At 39.8% G+C, this 21,192-nt stretch overlaps 1 protein-coding gene across 8 annotated transcripts in view; it reads left to right on the top strand.

Annotated features, from left to right (window-relative positions):
- Positions 1 to 774: 774 nt before the first annotated feature.
- Positions 775 to 21,192, top strand: part of scn8ab (sodium channel, voltage gated, type VIII, alpha subunit b) — a 45,374-nt gene continuing 24,956 nt past the window's right edge. For 2 of the 8 annotated variants that reach the window (XM_004544930.6, XM_004544927.5), the window contains exons 1-11: positions 775 to 920; positions 4,276 to 4,613; positions 11,958 to 12,076; positions 12,296 to 12,385; positions 12,480 to 12,608; positions 14,751 to 14,842; positions 18,650 to 18,868; positions 19,052 to 19,115; positions 19,778 to 19,919; positions 20,503 to 20,709; positions 20,791 to 21,072. In XM_004544930.6, coding sequence (XP_004544987.1) covers positions 4,332 to 4,613; positions 11,958 to 12,076; positions 12,296 to 12,385; positions 12,480 to 12,608; positions 14,751 to 14,842; positions 18,650 to 18,868; positions 19,052 to 19,115; positions 19,778 to 19,919; positions 20,503 to 20,709; positions 20,791 to 21,072 — 1,626 coding nt within the window. In that variant the 5' untranslated portion in view covers positions 775 to 920; positions 4,276 to 4,331. Of the gene's footprint in view, positions 921 to 2,908; positions 3,158 to 4,275; positions 4,614 to 11,957; positions 12,077 to 12,295; positions 12,386 to 12,479; positions 12,609 to 14,388; positions 14,481 to 14,750; positions 14,843 to 18,649; positions 18,869 to 19,051; positions 19,116 to 19,777; positions 19,920 to 20,502; positions 20,710 to 20,790; positions 21,073 to 21,192 lie in introns of all 8 variants that reach the window. The other 6 variants (XM_012917489.4, XM_004544929.4, XM_023152980.3 and 3 more) reach the window with 4 other exon arrangements.

Here is a 21,192-nt window from a genome sequence, read left to right as displayed (position 1 = left end):
CGTACCTAGTGTTTCTTTTTAGGTTTGCTATTTTTCAAATTCTATATTTATTAAGTTCTGCAGGCTTGTTTGCACAACAAGGCTAAATAATTATATAAACTTTTCTCAATCTAAATATTGTACTTTGGTAGAATTAAATAAATAAGTGTAGTGCAGGTCTATGATGATTTTTAGTGCTACTATCATCTAGTTCTGATTGTGGTTATGTCTTGGTTAAGTCCTCAGTAATCCTGCTTTTGAACTGTTGTAGTCCTGTTTTAATTCTGGATCAGTTCTGGGTCTGGTTGAATTGGGGTTTAGTCCCTGTGTCTTGATACAGCCCCGACTTCGTTCTGTCTTGCTGCTCAATTAAAAAACTAGTTTAAGGTGTCCTGCATGTGTGATATATATATTTCCCTATATGAAGTCATTCTTTTTTGAACAAAACTCAAAACAGAGCCTATTAATCTTTCAGTCATTTCTACACCCCCCCCCTCAAAAAAAAAAAAAAAAAAAATCCCACATGCATACTACCCTTTAGGGCTAAGCCCCGGGTGTTTCAAATGTCTGGCTCCTCCTCTGGATTAAGGTATATTTTGCTAACTGCTTACAAATCCCAACCAGAACACGAACGAGTTATCTTACACGAGTAGCGTACACTGTCCTTTTTAAAATAAATAAATAAATAACTAAATAAATAAAAAATAAATAAAAAATACATTTCCTTACGACGCTGCGGTCTCTCGTCCGTTATTGAAACCAGAGGCATTTACCGACACTCCCCAACAATTTGCTGAGAGTCATCAATTATGCAGGGTAGCCGCACGCACTGGGAAGGAAGATAGCAGCAACAATATGGCGACAGCCGCATTTACTCCCGGCTCTTTCTCACATCTGCAGTTCGGTGACAGCTGTCTGGATTTCTGTTAATGCGAGAAAAAGTAAGTAGACCTTATTTTTTCTGCTTTGTCTTTTATTTCACGTCACGGGATGGATCTCGGTCTTACTTTGTCGACTGACTGCATCCCAGTGCCGCAGAGCGGTCCCTCTCTCAGCATCTTTTCCCAGCGTCTGTGGAGGGCTCCTTGCCAGTACATGGACTAATATGTAAGCGGGGCGGCAGGCAGAAGTAGCAAAGATGTGATTTATGGAATGAAAAACAGCCATCGAAATGCGACGTGGTAGAAAAAGGGGAGACGGGAGGTTGTTAAGGGAGTTGGCCCGCCGCTGGATAATAGGCTATGACATTTCAGTGTGTCGGGATGTAAAACACAGCCTACGCATATAAGTGAGATCATGTCAAACTTCTGTCAGTGGCTACAGCAACTATGGTGTGTGCTCTCAATAGCTACGCGAATAATGCGCCCCTGGCAAAAAATCATCCTCCCAGCATTTCCAGCTTTGTGCCATTATTTTCTAGGCTAACTGGTAGTTTTACCCCCTCCTCTGCCACCCCCACACTCCACCTCTGTGCCCCCCTCCCTCTTTCAGTCTCTTTGGAGACTGTATTGCAGGAAGAGGTAGGTGCGTCTGTAGTTTGGCAGTCCTCAAAGGGGACCACGACACCCCTTTCTAGTCTTTTCGTGCAGTATTTCCCGCGGTGGTGGTACTCTGTAAACCTGCATCACAAGGAGTCTATAGATCTCCGAGGTCTATAGATACGGGTGCGGTGGCTAAGCTGTAACATTAAGGCCATTTTAGTTTCGTTTATTTTCTGCAAAAAGCCCAATTTCACTTTCTGTTGGGCGAACTGGGTTGTGCTGACTTCGTGTGTGTTTTTGTCGGTCCAGAAATGAGTATTCGGGATGTAGCTTGTGCATTTAACTGACCTACTAGAGTCAGAGCCCATATAGCAGCAGTAAACCACACTGCAGTATTTTAGGCTATGGCCCTATAGAACAACGGCGCGCCTCAGTAACAGTGGACTTTACCCTGGACTGCACAGGCTACATATCAGCATTACCAGGCCACTTTCATGGCAAGACGTAGAATATTAAAGAGGGAGTGGGTGGTCTTAATCCCACAAAGGGTAGAAGTTCTCTAAGAAATAGGAAGATGTGTGCTTGATTTGTGTTCAGTTTTACCGCACAGCTCCCTGAAGGGAAGAGCTCTGTAATAATTGTTTCTCTTTCCTCGTCTGTTCTCTGAGGACAAACGGGTTCAGATGAATAATCAACTCATCAAATTCCCACTCAGGACATCAAAACTTCGGGCCTACCTGAAATAGAGTCAGCTCTGTCATCCCCGTATATGATATGAGGGGGTTACTTGAGCCCCCTTTCATATTTGGCAAGCAGCTTATTTTCTCAGCAACGCTTTCGTTTTGATGGCATTTAGAGGCTGGCAACGTTTAGACTTCGCTGCAGGAAATGAAGGATGAAGTTCTGTCCGATCCATGTGACTCTGATGCAAGAGCCCCGTACGCCTCCTACTCTGGAGCACAGTTGTCTCCGCGGTGTCCTGATAGCTTCATCACATGTCAGGTCATCATCAGAGAGAGCGAGAGAGCCGAATCAAAAGCTTCTCTTTTCTTCACCGGGAGTGCGGCCGCTGTGCGCCTGGATGCCTTTCCTATGCGCAGAGGGCGCAGCGTCACGGCTCTTTTTCAATGGGAGGCAACTGAGGCTCTCGGAGTTTTGGGGCTTTTCTATCATCCATTCCTTATTTTCACTTTGAGCGGATTTTAATCAAACCGAGACCGGGTTGGCTCTGCGGAATTTAGCTCCGGCTGTGTGCGGTAGCATTCACTGCAAATTATGTAAGAGTGACCCGAGCGGCGCTTTTAATTCGAGAAAAAGTCCTATTTTTGCACTTTTTAAAAATGTTTTTCATGTTATCCTTTAAGTTTTGCTGGAAATCATAAAAACGACATCTGCAAAATTTCGAGCAGTTTTACTGCCTGTTTTTTTTTGTTTTTTTTTTTTTTTAGATTTGTCCCAGCTTTACCTGTGAGTGCACACGAACTGCTGGTCATGCTATTGCATCCTGGTTTGAATCACCTTGACGGATCAATTGATGTAGCGTTGGTGGAAGGAGACTTGGAGGTTGTGCCGTGGTTGGGTTACTTAAATCGGACTTCGTTCCCCTTCTTTTTTTCCAACATATACTCAGATACCGGGTTGCCGGATCTCTCTCTGCCTGTGGATTGCTTTTGAGTTCGTTTTTGATTTATACCCAGGTCTGTAACCTTGCCATTGTTCCCCTAAATGTTTTGCACACACTCATGTTTGAATTTTTGACTTGACTGTTTAATACAGTGTATTATAGAGCATGCACAGCCATCTGGGGACTGAAATCTATCTATTCAGGGTGCATGAAGACAGTATTATAACCTTACTTTTAAGCAATGAGTCAGAGTATGAGAGGCTAAATAACAGTGACCAATTCATAAAATCATTTATGCATTACTGTGTGAAACGGTTCTGTGCCTAAGAATGTTAAACGATTATAAATCAGTAATTAATAAAGTTAATCAATCATTTAACTGTTGTTACAGGATGTCGGATACCAGGAATGTGGCATTTGTAAAGTGTATCACAGTAGGGGTCAGGTGGATGAATTTGTCACACTGAATCACAAAAACTGTGATTTATGGGCAAGCTAAATGTATTTTAAAGCCAGCTCATCATGCACAGTGAATATTTACATTATCATCATGGATGAAACCCCACCCTGACTCGCATTAAGTTTATTAAGTTCTTTTGGTGACAGTGTTCTCATGTCTGACTTTACTGAAATGAGAAATGTCTGGTGCTTTCTGGCTTGTGTGTTTGTTTTGCACTGAAGAGGGCTGAATTTGCCTGTGTGCACTTAACATTTCTACTAGCAGCAAGAGCTGTTTGAACTCCACCATAGCTTAGTTTTTCCATATCTGGGTTTATCATTTCCATAGCTGAAAGCTGCACATATGCTGCTGCAGAGTTGGATATCTCTTCTAGTGAGAGCTACCACTTTCACATTATGGTTTTTCATTTTATTCTTCACTACTTTAGGCGCTGTGTAGCTGCAAATAAAATGTAAAGTAAATGCAGAATTTAATGTCAGATATATTTTGAAGGAGAGGCTATCAGACGTACAGTGCATAAACTCAAGAAGAGAAAACTTGACACGTCTCCTTGTTATGTAAAGTTGGGGTCACAGAGGTGAGAACAAAAGGGAATTCAATGCTGTCTGTGTGCCTCAGTCATTAAGGCTGATGGTTAGATGCTTGCACTTTTTATGTCTTTTAACCCTCTTTTTCTCTTTGTTGAGTATCTGTTCTCACTCTTCCACCCTTTATCGTTGTCTTCCTATCAGAGCTGGATGTCTGGGATGGAAAACAAATAAAGAGGAAATAGCTGCAGGATGAAAACATGGCCGCACCCCTTCTTGCACCCCCAGGACCTGACAGCTTCAAGAAATTCACCCCGGAGTCACTCGCTAATATCGAGAAACGCATCAAAGAAGAGAAGAACAAGAAGCCGCCCAAGCCAAGATCAGACAGCAGTCACCGCGACACATCCGACGAAAATGAGCCCAAGCCCAACAGTGACCTGGAGGCTGGGAAGAGCCTGCCGTTCATCTACGGCGATATCCCTGATGGAATGGTGGCCACACCACTGGAGGATTTGGACCCGTTCTACCTGAATCAGAAAGTAAGTTGTTATACAGCCTTACTCCACTAAACAAATGTCCTCTTCTTACCAGACAAACACTACATATATTAAATCAAGTTTAAGGATTCCAACTCTCTTGAATTCTCTGAATAGTATTAAACCATTGTCCTGAACCCCCTGATGGGCAACTGCCATCACTGTAAACTTAACACATTAGGTGATTTGAAATGAACAACAAATTTAGATCTCATATCACTTCAAGCAGAAAAATCAAATTATTGTTACCACAGAGCTAGAGATAACAAAGATGACCTTGAGGCAATCAAGTGCTTTTCAAAACTATTTTTTAGTCATGGTACTGGGGCTTCGAGGCAGTCATTAGAGTGTGCTTTGATAATATAAAATATCTGTGAGTTTACATATATGTTTTTTTTTACTACACTTGTACAATGAAAGCAAAGCTGAGGAAGAAGGACATTTGGCTCGTGCAACACTGCAGGGCTGCTGTGGAATGCAGTTCTTGGGCAGCGGTTAGTCTCGGGTTTCTGCAGGGTTGATTAATAATATGTGTTAATGCATAATAAAGATGATGTAACAGCTGGAGGGGACGACAAATTTGCCTTCATGTTTCAGTGCTATTGTGAACTGAATTCTGTTACGACAAAGCAAACTCCCACATAACAAGTGCTCTGTCAGGATGGCGGAGGAGAAAAAACGATCTAACTGGATTGTGTTTATCAGCGCAGCATATGTGTGTGATTTCTTTTTTGAGTTTTAGTGTTAAACAGTACATTTCTTTAATTTTAAAATAGATAAACCAGAAAAAATCAAAGGTTTTCTCAGTGTTCTCTCAAAATCATTGTTACGCAGCGTTTGTACCAAACTCCAAACTCATATTTCCCCCCCAAATCATGTATTTCTTATTAATGAGACCCACGGCGCTGAGATTCCTGTCACTCCATACTAGGAAAAGAGGAATGAGTAGTGGAAGGCAGAAGATGGCAGAAGAGGACAGGGAGTGGAGAGAAAAAGGCTGGAGTGTGCAATAGTACTTTCAGCTGTGTATAGGTGGGGAGTAGCCAGTCTCCAGTGTGGTAGCAGGGATAATGTGTAAGAGAATCTGTGGGCTCTGTAGACGCCAGAAGCCCAGTCAGCAAGACTCGTGATCTCAACGAGAAGCACTTCCTCGTAGCCTGGATGGAACTATTAAGTACATGTGCCTTTTCTTATCTATTGAGCCAAAGCCCTGATTCAGTAGTGTGTGTATATATATATATATATATATATATATATATATACACATATATATATATATACACACACTACTGAATCAGGGATATTCAGTTGGAATATTCAGCATTCTTAAAAAAAAAAAAAGTCAAAAAGTGTAAAAATGTCATTTTGTTACATGAAACATTAAATTTAATGAAATCTGGTCAAATGAAATTTACTTGATTCAGTTTATGTTAAGCTGTTCGTTAGCTGTTATGTTTTCTGATAATGATTTATTATTTGAATAAATAAACATTTGTCTTTATATATTTCATTTGCTATTTTCTTAAAATAATTGCTTCATGTTTACAAAGGCCAAGAATAAATTTTCAGATTGATCTAAATCTTCCTGCAGAGTTTTCTTTTAAACAGTAGTGTAATGATAATCAACCCCCTGTGTATTTATATGCTCTTACTGTCCAGATGATTTGCGGTACATGGCGGAAGTATTCTTTAAAATGGTTATGATGACATGATAACATCTACATTATCAGTATACAGGGTTCTGCTTCAAACGAAGTAGCATAGCATAGTATTTCCACATGGTCTTTGACCAGAATATCATGCGAGAGGTCTTTTAGACTTATATTTCTTCTGTTGGTACAAAAGTTAATATAATACCGTATAATTGCTGCAGGTACACTTATGTGCTGTGTCAACATGCATAAGCTAAATAAGATCACTCAGAAATATAAAAATGCCTCACTGGCGACTTACAGCCACAGTCCTTAGTTTGTTTGTTTTTTAATCCTCTGAGCAGCTCTGTTGGTGCAGCTGTGACTATGCTGCATGGCTGAAGAACACATTTACACTAAATTAGGTAAATAAGGTATGGGTGCTAAACTTTTACACTTCCATCCATCTTTGGCTTCACTGATTCCTGCATACAGTATGTGTTTCTGAACATATCAATACAGGTTTTGATTTCTCTTTATTCTGCTCAGTCACGATTTGCTTCCCTTATCGCAGCTAATTATGTGGTGAATTAGCAACATCATACCACCTTTCGTACCAGTGAACTGCCTAATCCACTCATGTATTTAACTTTGATCATAACCATGGAATTTACTCTAGTTAGTTAGTTCCTCTTACTCCCCCCCCCCCCCCCCCCCCCCCCCCCCCCGTTTCTGCAATCACCTTTTCGGGCTGCTCGTCTCCTCTGCTCAACCCACCATCGCTCACCGCTGCGCTGTGTGTCAATGAGTGTGTCTGAGCGCGTTCATGTGTGTTTGCGTGTGTGTTACCATCAGCTGCAGCTGCAGGAAACCTGATCACAGCACTTTAATGCAGTGTTAAAGTGGCACTGTGTGGAGAAAAAGAAGCTCTGGTTTTGTTAGTTTGAAAGCTTGATGTGCTTTCTGTATGTGGCATTTCTGTAACTGTCGTATTCTAGCAGCACCCAGTCTACCAGTCTGCACAGGCTTGTGCAGGGCAGCAACTGCTAGTGGGTGCACAAGGGGAGCTCACAGCGAAAAGAGCGGTTGCTTCTGAAGCTCAGCATGTAGCACTGCACACACCATTACATTATGTCCCTATCCCATCATCTCTGTCAGTGTGTTTGTCTATCTCCTTTACTCCCCTTTCTCCTCTCCTTTCCGCTGCCTCCTCTCTAGCATGTTCTTTTCTTTCACGGTGTAGTAAATTAGAATGAAGCCCAGGCTTTAGTGCTCTGTCTGAGTCCTCAGTCTCTGATGACACAGCATCCTCCTGTTCTGAGCTGAGTGAGGAACGGATAGAGGGAGGGGAGGGGGGTTGAATGTGCTTTCACTGCTAGCCAGGTTGGTATTAAGAGGGAAGGTAGGGTAAGGGGTGGAAAGTGTTTGGTTTTTGTTTGCAGCACAGCATATGGGTAAGGAAGTGGGATGACGCAGTTTTTCTGATACAGGTGAATTAGCTTTGAGTCATTCATATTTAGATGCGACCGTCTGTCCACTGAGTTTCGACGGCAGCGAATGAGCTATATTTGCTGACACTTAGTAATTAATTAACATGTCTCGTGATGCTGGTTTGCCATAAAGGAAGTGCTATGGAAATAATACTTTGTCAAGTCTAACAATACTTTTACTTTTCCATAAATTTATTCTAGATTGACTTTGTCCATACCAGGTACACTTTACAGATTGGGTTTTTGACCGTTCTCGCTTGCAAAAGTGTACCAGATCACGACAGAAATAATATCTACTTTGCCACTTTATTGTTTGGTCAGCATCTTAAAAGGGTAAAAAACTGCATGTTTGTCTGGTTTGGGTTATAAATGATTCTAATGTAATCGTTTGTGCATTTTTGTTTGATCTGCTTTATACATTTTTTATGTCCATCTTCTAATACATGTGCTGATCACAAAGACTTAATTGTTGTCAGTTTCATAAAGAAGTAATTAAGAGAAATAAACCACCTCTTCCCTGCGACTTACTATAATCTCCCCTTTAAGATTTCATTGAGCTTTCTTTGTTTCTCTTTCGTCCTCTTCTCATCTCTAAGTTTCTCTCTCTGCTGCATGCCTACCAATTCCTCCTACTCCTCCTCCTCCCTCCATCTACCCATCCATCTCAGGTTTGGCTCTCTCATCTCTGCAGCTCTTTGGCTTTCTGTTCTGCATCACTCCCCCTCCATCCTCTTATCTGTCTCTCTTTGGCTCTCTTTGCTTGTGTCCCGTACCTCCATGTGTCCGCTCCATGCAAACACAAGCACATCTGCAAGTAGACTGCCATTGTAGCTGCATTCTGTCTCCTGATTCTTGCATGTGCTTTGTTGAGAGTTATTATCATTTCCACAGCTTTGCAGCAAAGGTGGCTTGGTAGAATGAAGCCCGACCTGCTGAGTCGTGCATTTAAAGGTGTGCATATTCATTTGTTTATAGCAATATAGATCAGTGCTATTGTGATAAGCGTATGCACTGTACCTTCATGCACTTTGTGTGAATGACTGCAGTAATCATTATGTGCCGCACAGTCATTTGTTTGGTACTTATCTACTATAGCCACTCTATTTGATTGTATGTTTATCCATTTGAAGAGATGCAATTGAACCACTCGTTCACTACATGTTAAATATTTTCATCCCGCTGGAATGCTTTGTGAAGGCTAAAACCTTAATTTCATATTGATGAACTGATTCACTGTCTGTGATCCTACTTTACAGAGTTTGTTCAAGAAATTAATTAAACCAGGGAAAATTGTTCTGTCAGTTAGGCGCTTTGAAGAATTTAAACAGTCAAAGTTATCCTTCACACATTCACTCAGCTGCTGATTTCATTGGTTGGACTCAGGATGGTGGCTGCTAACGATGGCATGCTTCACGTGTGTGCCTGTTTTCTTGTGCAGGTCCTTCCATCTAGTTTTATTCTTTAAAAACTGTGAAAAGTGAATTCCAGTTTACAAAATACTCTTATAATTTATATCTGACCACAAAGATTTGCTCCCATTTTTGGGATCAGGAACAAAAGTTGGACTGTCCTTTTTTTTTACTCATATGTTTTTACTCATACGTTAGTTCGACTTTTTTTTTTTTAAGAATATGACTTAGGATGTGCAAAAATAGCCTGTAAAAATGACACGTTTACTAAAAGAATTCATTCATTCACTATATATAAGGTTCAGCGATTCATTGATTATATGATCAATTAAGGAAACTGCCTGACATTTGCGAACCTTGTAGTAATCATGCCAAGTTTGCGTCAACAGTAGATTTTTCTGTCTCCAGGCTGAGACAATTCATAAAGTAGTTAGAAAGCCTTTACAATTGAGTCTACGGAAGTTTCTGCATTCCCAACGCAGCAGAGGGTGACCTGGAGTACTGTGAAAAAATCTTGATCCACTCCTCTTTTCTGTGCTGCTAAGGAGCCAGACGTTCTTGTAGTTTTGGTTTTTTTTGTGGATACCATCTGCCTTTTCTGTCATTTTCAGTCCAGTCCTTTGAAAATAATCACAGACACACTGCTAGTGCATTAAAAACATGAATAGATAATGAGACACACACAGTAGAAAACTATCACTCATGGATTGACCTCCCCAGAGCTCGGACCTCAAAATTACCGAAGGAGTGTGGGATCATCTTGACAAAGAACATAATAAGACAGTCAACATCCACAGACGAGCATTGAATGTCCTCAAGGAAGCCTGGAGAACTATTCCTGAAGACTGCTTAAATTACAAAAAAGGCTTGGCAAATTGTACAAGCTCTGTTTTTGCCTTATAGACTATATTTCGATGTTTGCTTGTTCATGCTTCAATAAATTGCAGCACCTTTCCACCCTGTATTCTTAGCAAACGGGATGGGTAAAGATATACCATACTACAATATGGATTACTATACAATAGAGACTCAGGTTTTATGATGACTCAGGTTTTTAAAAGCATCAGTAAACCCATATGACTTATCTATCGCAATATCCTTGACATTGATTAGCCTATCATAGTCTTGCACAGTGGGCATATGCTGCTAATGAGATATTCCTGTTCTTCCATCCCAATGCTGTATTGGTGAGCGAAAACCTTCACTTGACCTCTGGGAGAGATTTACCCTTTGGACAAGACTTGGACAACTCTGTGATTTCCTCTTTTTTCTGTGGTCATTAAGTAGATAATCCTTTTTATTTTTCAAAAAAAAAAAAGAAAGTAAGAGGATATTTTGAGTAGTGGTTATGATCTATGGACAAAAAGCAGCAGGGAAGGGAAAAGGAGGGGAAGAGTAAGGAGTTGTCTGATCTAGAGGATACATTTTGTCTTTAGCCAGACTAAGGGAACTATTTTTGATTTAATTAGTTTTCTGGACACCACTTGATTCAGGACACTTTGAGTCGCCTCCTCGTTTCTTTTCCCTTGGTGGATATCCCAAACTCACGGTGTGTGTATTTGTGATGTGGTTACTAAAGACCAAATGCATCTATCATATGGGTTATCACTACAGAAGTACAAGGATTCCTCGTCCTTTTCGTCTTCTTCTTCTTATCATTACTGTTACTATTATTATTTCCATATCGATTAGCTCAATGAACTGAGCTAACTGATAATTGATATCCATCCATAACATTTTATGAATGCAAGCTCACTGCGATATAAATGATTAGCTTTTGAACTAAGAGGATAGAATTGCTGTTCTTCAGTGAGGGCATAACAAAGAACATGATCAGTTTTCTCCATATAGTGGCAGCTGATATTGTCAGTGATGTCATAAAGACGCAGAAGAGGCTGTTGTGAACAAAGACAAATATCCAGGCAGCGTCCACATTCATAACTCACTTACATTTACATCCAAACAACACATTTATAAATTGTCAGTGAACCATCTCTAAACTGTATTGCATGTAGATACAGAAAAAAAGAACAAGTGCTTGCAGCAGCTGCAGCTATGAATGCACAGTATCCCTGTGTTTGTTTGCAAATAATTCCTCTTACTGTCACCTCCCATAGTTTTGTCCAACACTGGGCTCAAACATCCACAAACGTCCACAAACAAACACACAATGCTGTCTCACCCCAGTGCCCAGCCCCACTTGGCCCGGTGCTGTTTATGGGTGGGGACCGGAGCAGTCGTTGAGAGCCTAGAGTCAGCAGATCTGCCCTGATCGATGACAGCATTTGCCATCTCCTTCCAGTAAGAGCTTTAAACTTGGGATGAAGAGAGACATTTGGCCACGAAAAGGAGAGTTTCCCATGTGCCTGTCTGCTGATCCTGAAGCTGCTCAAAGCTTTTATCAGGGGGAAAGCTGGCCAGGGCAAAGTCCCAGTCTGATGTAAGAAGGACAGAACTGTAACCCTGATTCCTGGGTGAATGATCACCCATGTCAGTAGAGACTCTTACTGCTGCTGCGTACCTTTATCTCTTTATTACCGTTTTTAACCTGTATACTTAGATCATTGCAGGGTAATTATTTCCAAATACGTATAGTCACAAACCAATAAGCAGGAAGCACAGTATAAACTCCAGTATTACAATCAGCCTTGTAGATACAGAAGAAACCAGTGTATTCAGAGGTCAGCTCAGTAAGCTCTGTCATCATACTTTCAATAAGATAATATGAAGGTCTTCAGACTGTTTACTGAATATTTGACATAGAAGTGTTTGTAGGGTTTGTCTGTCTCACTATCTCTGTCTCTCTCTCTTTTTCAGACGTTTATAGTCTTAAACAAGGGGAAAACACTCTTCCGCTTCAGTGCCACGCCCTCCTTGTACATCATAAGTCCTTTTAATCTATTTAGGCGAATAGCTATTAAAATTTTGATACATTCATATCCTTTCAAGTTATTTGATTTGTTTGCCTTATAGTGAATGAAAACATTTTTTCTGTTTGCTGTTGAAGTGGCCAGCTCATTGTAAGTTATTTTAATGAACTATAAGGACTAAATGTCCCTGCTGACTGCTCTTCTTTAAGTTTGTCTTTAATGTTAAAGCCATATTTCAGTTATTATGGACGCAACTGTTCAGTCTTTCCTTAACTGTGTTCTCACGCTATTCAGCATGATCATCATGTGTACGATTTTGACCAACTGCATATTCATGACATTCAGCGATCCCCCGGAGTGGTCCAAGCAAGTAGAGTAAGTCCACCTCCATACTTCTCCTCAGCAGTCATATCCTCATTTGATGTTCTCCTCACCTTTTTTGTCCTCTTCTTTTTTTTGTCCTTGAAAGGTATACCTTTACAGGTATCTATACGTTTGAGTCACTCACAAAAATTGTTGCCCGAGGTTTTGCCATCGACGGGTTCACCTTTCTCAGAGACCCTTGGAACTGGCTGGACTTCATGGTCATTTCAATGGCGTAAGTACTTCAGAACACATTGATTTGTAATCAACAAAAATACGACTTCTCCCATATGAAAGATAAAACTCGCAGCTTGAAAACGGCACAGATAAATATGCACTGTCTGAGTCTTCTTTTGCAATCTTGACTCAGATTATATTTGTATTTAAAGTTTATATTTTATTGATCATAGAACAGCCAACAACTGCGACTTTGAGAAGTTGAAAGATTGGAATCAGATCAGGGTGTTTGTGCATCCTTCAAAAGTCTCGAAACTTCTTAAAAACAAATTTTCTGTTATAAGGCGTTTAAAATGATTGAATTGACTTAACTTCAGTTGGGATGGGTCCTAAAAGTTTTCAGTCTGCCATACGTATTGATAATAAACACATAAGGACAGTCTCTTTTCCTTAGTTTTCTTTAGTTTTATCTTATTCTCTTTTTCCTGAGCTAACATAATAACGTATTTAAAGTGGTATGGGAAAGGTCCTAAACTTAAATTTAACTGCTGATGCCAGCAATACTTTTCTAAAAAGTTGAAACATTAACATGTTTACCATATGAAAGTTTCTGGCATATTGTACTCATACTTCATAGCACAGTACCTGCATTCATTTTAGAAATAAGCTCCTTATTTGATCATTTTCTATTCAGCCGTCATACTTCTTTAGTTTCTGAGCTATTTTGTTCTGGCCCATCTTAAATGAGCTCAGGGAGTTTCTGGATGCATTTTGCTGTTGATAATATGGTATTAAAATGCATTTGTTTATGCACTGATAAATTTTAGGTTTTGTTAAGGTTTTCAGAAGTGCTCCTGAGCCCATTTAATGATTTCCACTGCAGAATTATTAGTCTGATCTTGATGCATTCCCACCTGCTGGCAAGAAGCTTGGGGCCATTCAGTACTGGTTTTCAGCCTCGTCCCTCGCATAGAAACTCTAAATTATACCATACACTTCTCAATTTAGGGTTCAAAAATTCTTAAAGCTCCCCTCACTGTGACGTCTGAAAGACCCCACCTACCTGGGATGCTTTTAACCCCCCTGGCAAATTAAAAAAAAAAAAATCAAACATCAGTTTGCTTATATGAGTTTTAATCTGACACTTTTGTGCAATTTATCAGTCATAGTAACAAAGTACAGTACGCACATTTTATGTTAAATACTCATATAAGCTCAGAATGATTTGAACATTGTTAAACTGGGGTTTTATTTGTGATTCTACACACTGGCATGTTTCTTATCAACACTTTTTTCATTGCCAGTTTGCTCTTGCCTGGGTATAGATTATGAATTTCTTTCCTTTTTCCTGTTTGCCAAGTCGTGCATGTGTGAAGGCAACAGGGGTTAGTTAATTTGAGAGAATGAAACCATTTATCGCTTTATTCACAGTTAAAGTGATTGTAAGTTGTAAGTAAAGTTGATTGTAATGCACTCAAAATAATATTCATGCCCAAAAACACTTTAGTGTAATTTAATTACATATAAATTTTACAGTACAAGGTAAAACAAAATTTTCTTGATTTGCATACATCCAGTTTATACCAAGCAAATTTTCCTTACCAGTTAATTATTTGGATAAATAAATCATGGATTTTATATTTTTCTGTTGCATTTTGCATTTTTGGGTGTGATTTGTGTTGATATTTTTAAAATGAAACACTTCAACACAATGACTAATCCACATCACTCCATCACAGTTGCTGATGATGCTTATTCACATAGTCTGTATTAACCTCTTTCTTTCTTTCCCCTGGTCAGCATGGCTGCTGAGTAACTGTATCTGATCCACCTTGCAGGTATATAACAGAGTTTGTAAACCTAGGCAATGTGTCAGCTCTGCGTACGTTCAGGGTTCTGAGGGCTTTGAAAACAATTTCAGTTATCCCAGGTAAGAGAGTCCAGGTGTTTGTGTTTGCGGGTGGGCGAGCCACGGGGTTGATGTTAGGTGTGGTTTTGTTCCACTCCCTCTCCTCTCCTCTTCTCTCTGCGTTCTCTTCCCACTGGTTGAACAGGTGTTCTTGCTCTCACCGTGGTGTCCCTCCTGGTCTTCGATGGTGGTGCTGGTGTCGTGTTCTTGCGCATACGTGCGTGTAGTTATCGTGTGTGTGTGTTGTGTGTCATGGGGCTCTGTTCTGTGTGTCATCCTACCTTGTTACAGATATATAACAGAGTTTGTGGACCTTGGGAATGTCTCGGCGCTGAGAACGTTCAGGGTTCTCCGAGCACTGAAAACTATTTCTGTCATTCCAGGTGAGACTCCCATTTAAACACTAAGGCTGAGCTTACATTACCTCTTAGCTCTATTTGATTCTTTCATTTTAGTCTTTCTTTTACTTTTAAAGAAGGTATTGATTTTGAATTATTTCCTTTGTTGTTTAACTTTTTATTTTTTATTATAATCAAAAATGGTAGCAATACATTTTTGATAGGCTTAGCAGTCTACTTGCACCTCACATTAAATTAGAAATGTCCAGAGCTGGCATAAATTAAAGGGAAAAGTTGACTCTAAAAGCCATTCTGCATGTTGTTAAAAGTGATTAAATGAACAAACTAATTATTGTGAATTTTTTCACCAACTGTCAGATCAACTGTGTTCAGTTTTACTACGTTCTTTGATCCAAATTATCACTGCAGGGATTTGTTTTTAACACTATTTCATTCCCTAAGACTGCCAAGCCTAATCTGACAACTGCATGAAGCTTTGAAGTACATGCTATTACACGTTTGGCTTTAAGAGGCTATTCTTTTTATTTTATTTTATTTTATTTTATTTTATTTTATTTTAATCAGGATGTAAATAAACTTTTTTTTTCTCTTTTGAAGATCTTTATCCATCCTGGGAGTGAAAGAGAAAATATAAAGAAATATTATAATGTGTTACATTTCTTTGCACTCATTTCCTATTCTTTGGTGTGATAAGAAACTTAAGTCCTGATTTCCAAATTGACATAAGTTAGCGAGACAGCCTAAATCCACAGAGTTGTTACAAGTATTCCAAGGTAACCTTCCAAGTACCTTGAAAAACTGTACATGAGTGTAGTGTACTACTGTAATCTAAATATTTCATATGCTCTAATTTTCTTTTTATGTTGGCAACAAACAATAGGTCTCATTTCTGTATTTTTATATACATCACATTCACCCGTTGTATTTTTATGACAACTCTGTAAGCACCATCGCAGCACATTACATGCTTCACACATACAGCATACACAGACAGGGTACAATAATGTTAATTCCAAGCGTACAACACTTAGTGTGGTAAAACCAGCTTGAAGTTTCAACACCATGAGAGAGAAAAACAGATGCCCGGGATGGAAATGGTTCTTCGGTTAATGCAAGGTCATCACCACGTTTTAGACGAGTGATGCTGACATAGTCACTTCCTTCAGCCTTAGCGTTTAAATGACCTGCATGACACCTCTCATTGCCCCCTTACCCCCTACCTACAGGCACGTACTCTTCCTCACCTGTCCTCTCTTTCTCCTCTTCACTTCCTGCTTCCTCGATTGAGCCTGATTATGTCCACTGTTATCTGTTTGTTGTGCTGTTGTGTGCAGTTCATTTGTTGGATGCAGTGTAATTATAAAAGAAAGCTACTCAGGGATGTTCCCATAGATGAACACACAGATTTAAAGGAAATTAGGTCTTTTTCACATGGATCCTAAGTTACACAGTTGTACAGTTCCGATAAATCAGCTTCGTATTTCTTTAGCTCTCACTGTGTACATTGTGTACAGTTGTTATGTTTTTTTAAAAAGAAAGTAAACCAAGTTTCAAGTCTAAGGTTTTACATATTGGGACATAAGAAAAAGGGTTAGGGTACTCTTCAGATCTTAAAATGATTTAAATACAACCTAAAATCAACAACAACACGTGACATTTTGTCCATTCTTTATTTAACAAAAAACTAAGACAAAGTGCAGAAGCAGTGTGTCAACAATATATCTTATGATTCATCAGCTTATAGAACCACTTTGAGCAACAATAACTTGACGTCATCATTTCCTGTTTGACATTATCAGTCTCTTACATTGTTGTGATGAAACCACTCTTGGACCGCCCTTCTTTACAGCGTTGCTTCAGTTCCTTAAAGTTCACTGATATTTGTTTGTCCACATTTTTTTTATCATTGTCCTGTTCAGTGACTCAATGTCAGCCAAGCCATAGCTATAGAAATGGCCTCACGTTTGAGAATATTTTGGTACACAGAAGAGTTTACGCTTTGCTTGTGCTGCTGCAAAACCAGCCCAAATCATCACCCCTCCACCACCGTGCTTCACAGTTGGTGTGAGGTGTTTGTTGTGATATGCTGTTTGGGTTTCACCCAGTGTGATGCTGTGCATTATGACCAAACATCTCCACCTTGGTCTCATTGTTCCAGACATCTTGTAGTTTCTTCAGATGGAAATTGGTGAACCTAAGTTGTGTTGTCATGTTCTTTTTAGAGAGGAAGCTTTCTCTTGGCTTTCCTCCTAAACATACTTGTTCAGTGTTTTTCTGACTATACCAATATGAACTTAACATTTTACATGCTAACTGAGATCTGTAGTTTGAAATGTAGCTCTTGGGTTATTTGCAGTTTCTCTGAACATTGCATTCAATTCTTCAGAATACCGTAATTCCAAAACATCTGCTTTTATAGAGGTGGTGCATTTGATAATCAGCACCTGGCTGTTTTTCACACACTGCTTCTGCATTTATTTATGTTAAAAAATGATGACACAGTATAATATGTCATGTCAGTTGTTCATCCATCTGAAGTTTTAATTTGGAGAATAGCTAAGGACCAGATGATTTTTATCATATGCATAACATCAGAATTAAAATTGTTCAGCTTCTTTTTATATAAATATAAATACAAAAGTGTGCCTTTCTAATGGAAACATCCCCTACAGTGGTAGTATTCGTCGTAGTGCCATATGCTCTCTGTAGAAATTGAGTGTGATTTCTTTTTAATAGTCTATGACAGAAAAATCAGTGCTGTACACTTCAGTATTGGTACGGTAAACTTTAACTAGAACAGGCCAGAGGTGATACAGTGGCCAAAGCTAAGCTTATCAATGACTAAATATTCAAAATGCAAAAACCTGCATAAATGTTAGATTTTCTCTTAATATAAACACTCATTATATTAGGTCAGCTGAGCAGCCTGCAGTCTTAATCTAAATTAATACAAGGAACGCTGGAAGTCAACAGGCAGAAAATTAGTATGTAGGCAGGGGAGACGTGGAGAAGCAGGACAGCATGTTCTTCTACGTCTAAGGTGCATAAATGTATCTGCAAACAATGGCTGTCTACACTTTTTTGTTACTTTATGGGACTACCTGTACCTGTTTATTTTTTGGATAGCAGACTATTACAGATTCTGGATGAAATATCTCACAAATTGACTGATTTTCTGTTAAGGATGAATTAGGGCTTTAACAAAAAAAATGAAGGAATTTAATTGCATATTATTTTGAAAATGCGCCACTTTATTCTACTAAATAATAAAATAAAATTAACTTTGGTTAAAACGTAGTTAAGTGATAGTTCAATTACAAACACACAGCATACAGTAGCTAGTGCTGAATAATTAATCAGAGTTTGGGCTTACACTTGCATCGAGGCAGAAATGACAATGAAAAGCAATGCCTATGCACTGGTTTTATTCTGTAAGGGACTGCACAACACACTCTGAATGTCAATTTCTGGTATTGAGACTTGGCAGAGCCGGGTGCAGATTCTTAAGAAATCACTCCGATGCCTGCCAAGTTTAGCTTTATATAAGAATCTGCACAGCACAGGGTTAAAGACAGAATTAGTTTATACATTACCTAATTTACCCTTTTCATGCATGATTCGAGTCAGCTTAGAAGTGCAGCTATAACACTGAACCCAACACATCTAGTGCGAAAACATTTTATTTGTGTCTTATTTTGTGTATGTGTCTATGTGTGTGTGTATTTGAATGTGTATCTCGGTGTGCATGTGTGTGTGAGTTGTGCCTGTTTCCATGTGTGTGAATTTGTGCACATTTGTGTGTGTGTGTGTTATTCATATGTTAATCGACAGGCCTGAAGACCATTGTGGGCGCTCTAATCCAGTCTGTGAAGAAGCTGTCGGACGTGATGATCCTGACCGTCTTCTGTCTCAGTGTCTTCGCTCTGATTGGACTGCAGCTGTTCATGGGGAACCTGCGGAATAAATGCGTGATCTGGCCGATCAACATGACGGCTCTGTACCCGAATGGCAGCCGGGCTTTTGACTGGGGTGAATACATCATGAACACCTGTAAGTGTTGACTTTAAAACTTGATTAAACTTTGGGACGCGTATGCAGCATTAGAGATTCTTTGACTTAGTCATGATGTCTGAGGGATGAAATATTAACAGAAACGCTGACTCACTCGGGTAACACAGACTCTTTGCCCAGTGGCCAATGCAAGTGACTGCTCTCTCTCTCTTTTTTAAATAGCTAATTTCTACTTCCTCCCTGGTCAGCTTGATGCTCTGCTATGTGGAAATAGTTCTGACTCAGGGTAAGCCAGTACTTCGCTCAGTAAATCCTCACAATTATATTTATGCTATGTTTACAGGAGCTGTCTGCCATATTCCTGTTGTTCCACCACACATCTTAAAACATTATCAGAAATTTAACAGGGGGGCAGTCGGTGTTTGGGGTATTTCAGCATCAGATCCTTTTCCTGGGATGACCCAGCTAATTTCTCCAGTCACAGCCATTACGAGGCCTTGTTGACGCTTTCTTCCAGTGCAGTTACTCCTTGTGACATCAATGTATTCTTGTTTTCTTCTAGTTTGTGCTAGTGCTCCAAATTCCTCCTAAATACTGCTACCTGTCATATGTTGGGCTGTGGTTTTATGCCTGTAAGATTCTGTTGAGCTCCAGCCAGTTAAACTTTTGATGCTTAGATATGGCTTATTGCTGTATTTGGAGGTGTAACAACGGCCCTGTCTTGCATATCTCCAGGGGATATTTGATCGTATTTTGATCTGATGGATTCACAGGGTGTGTAGATTAAAGAAAATCAAAAAGCACACGAGATATTTTTCATCTCGTTGCATCCAGGGCAGGGATGTAGATCAGGATGCATGTTATCTTACCTGTGTCGATGTCAAAGTGGTGCTTTTCATTCACTTTTTAAATGATGGTTTTCGGTATTGCTCTGTTATCCTCTATCAGACGATGTCCAGAGGGTTTTACATGTATGAAAGCTGGAAGGAACCCCAACTACGGTTATACCAGCTTTGATAGCTTTGGATGGGCTTTCCTCACCCTCTTTCGTCTCATGACCCAAGACTTCTGGGAAAATCTCTACATGCTGGTAAAGACTTGTTTTATTAAAGCCTCTCAGTGCCCAGTAGCTACCTCTCCCTCAAGCAGCACACTTCATCATAAAAAATATATATGAATCATCAGATTAGCATGGATGTCTGAATGATTCAGCACTTTTTGATGCTTTTAGGGACACAAATGCATGTGCAAATTCAGTATGTGCACCAAAATCTGTTAAGGTAGCTGCACTACCATGACTGTGAGCTGGAATATTTCCTGCTTCTGTAGACCATCACCATCACAAGCATAATAGCTTCTCCTTTTTTGGCAAAATAGGTTTGTGTTGTAGTGTGTGTACGTGTATGTGTGCGCAGACTATAAGGCATCGTTTCAGTATGGACGTTTTCCCGGAGAAGGTCTTCGGATTGTCGAAACATCAGAAATGCTGACATAGCACACAATATAGAGTGCATACTAAAATCCAGCAGAAAAAATCCATAAACATTAAAATAACTGTGCACCAAGAAGGATTTCAGTTATATTTTATCATTACTTGTTTCATTTTAGTCTTAATCTTGCATGATAAATTACTGATTCATTCACTTTTATGCTATGTCTGTGTTTTCTGTGAGACTCTTCGAGCTGCAGGGAAGACGTACATGATCTTCTTTGTGCTGGTCATCTTTGTGGGCTCCTTCTACCTGGTGAATCTGATCTTGGCTGTGGTGGCCATGGCCTATGAGGAGCAGAACCAAGCCACGATTGAAGAGGCACAGCAGAAAGAGGCAGAATTCAAAGCCATGCTCGAACAGCTCAAGAAGCAACAGGAAGAGACTCAGGTCTGTCATACTCTCTAATATACATACACCAATATGCATTTTTCATAGTTTTAGGTTATCATGTCTTTTTTTTTCTCTCAGGCTGCTGCCATGGCGACATCTGCTGGTACTGTGTCAGAGGCTGCGTTAGAAGATGAAGGTGGGGGGCACTTGTCCCGCAGCTCCTCGGAGGTCTCCAAGCTGAGCTCCAAGAGTGCAAAAGAGCGTCGCAATCGCAAAAAGAAATGGCGACAAAAAGAGCAGGAGAAAGAGAAAGGAGACAGTGAGAAGGTGGTTAAGTCCGAGTCAGATGATGGCAGCAAGAAAAGCACCATTCGATTCCCAGGGAGTCGACTGGGAAGGAAGACGTCCATTATGAACCAGGTAAAGTTAGCGAGAAAAGCTGTAAACTCGAGAGTTTCAGCAATGGCCCCATAGACTGTATATAAAAGATGGCTGTGGATGCTGTGATGTCACTAGTGGTGTTGTGGCCTTCTAAATCGA

This window comes from Maylandia zebra, linkage group LG5, assembly GCF_041146795.1.
Source record: "Maylandia zebra isolate NMK-2024a linkage group LG5, Mzebra_GT3a, whole genome shotgun sequence".
Classification (NCBI taxonomy): Eukaryota; Metazoa; Chordata; class Actinopteri; order Cichliformes; family Cichlidae; genus Maylandia; species Maylandia zebra.
The sequence above is the reverse complement of the archived record's forward strand: the minus strand, read 5'-3'. Positions and strand labels throughout refer to the sequence as shown.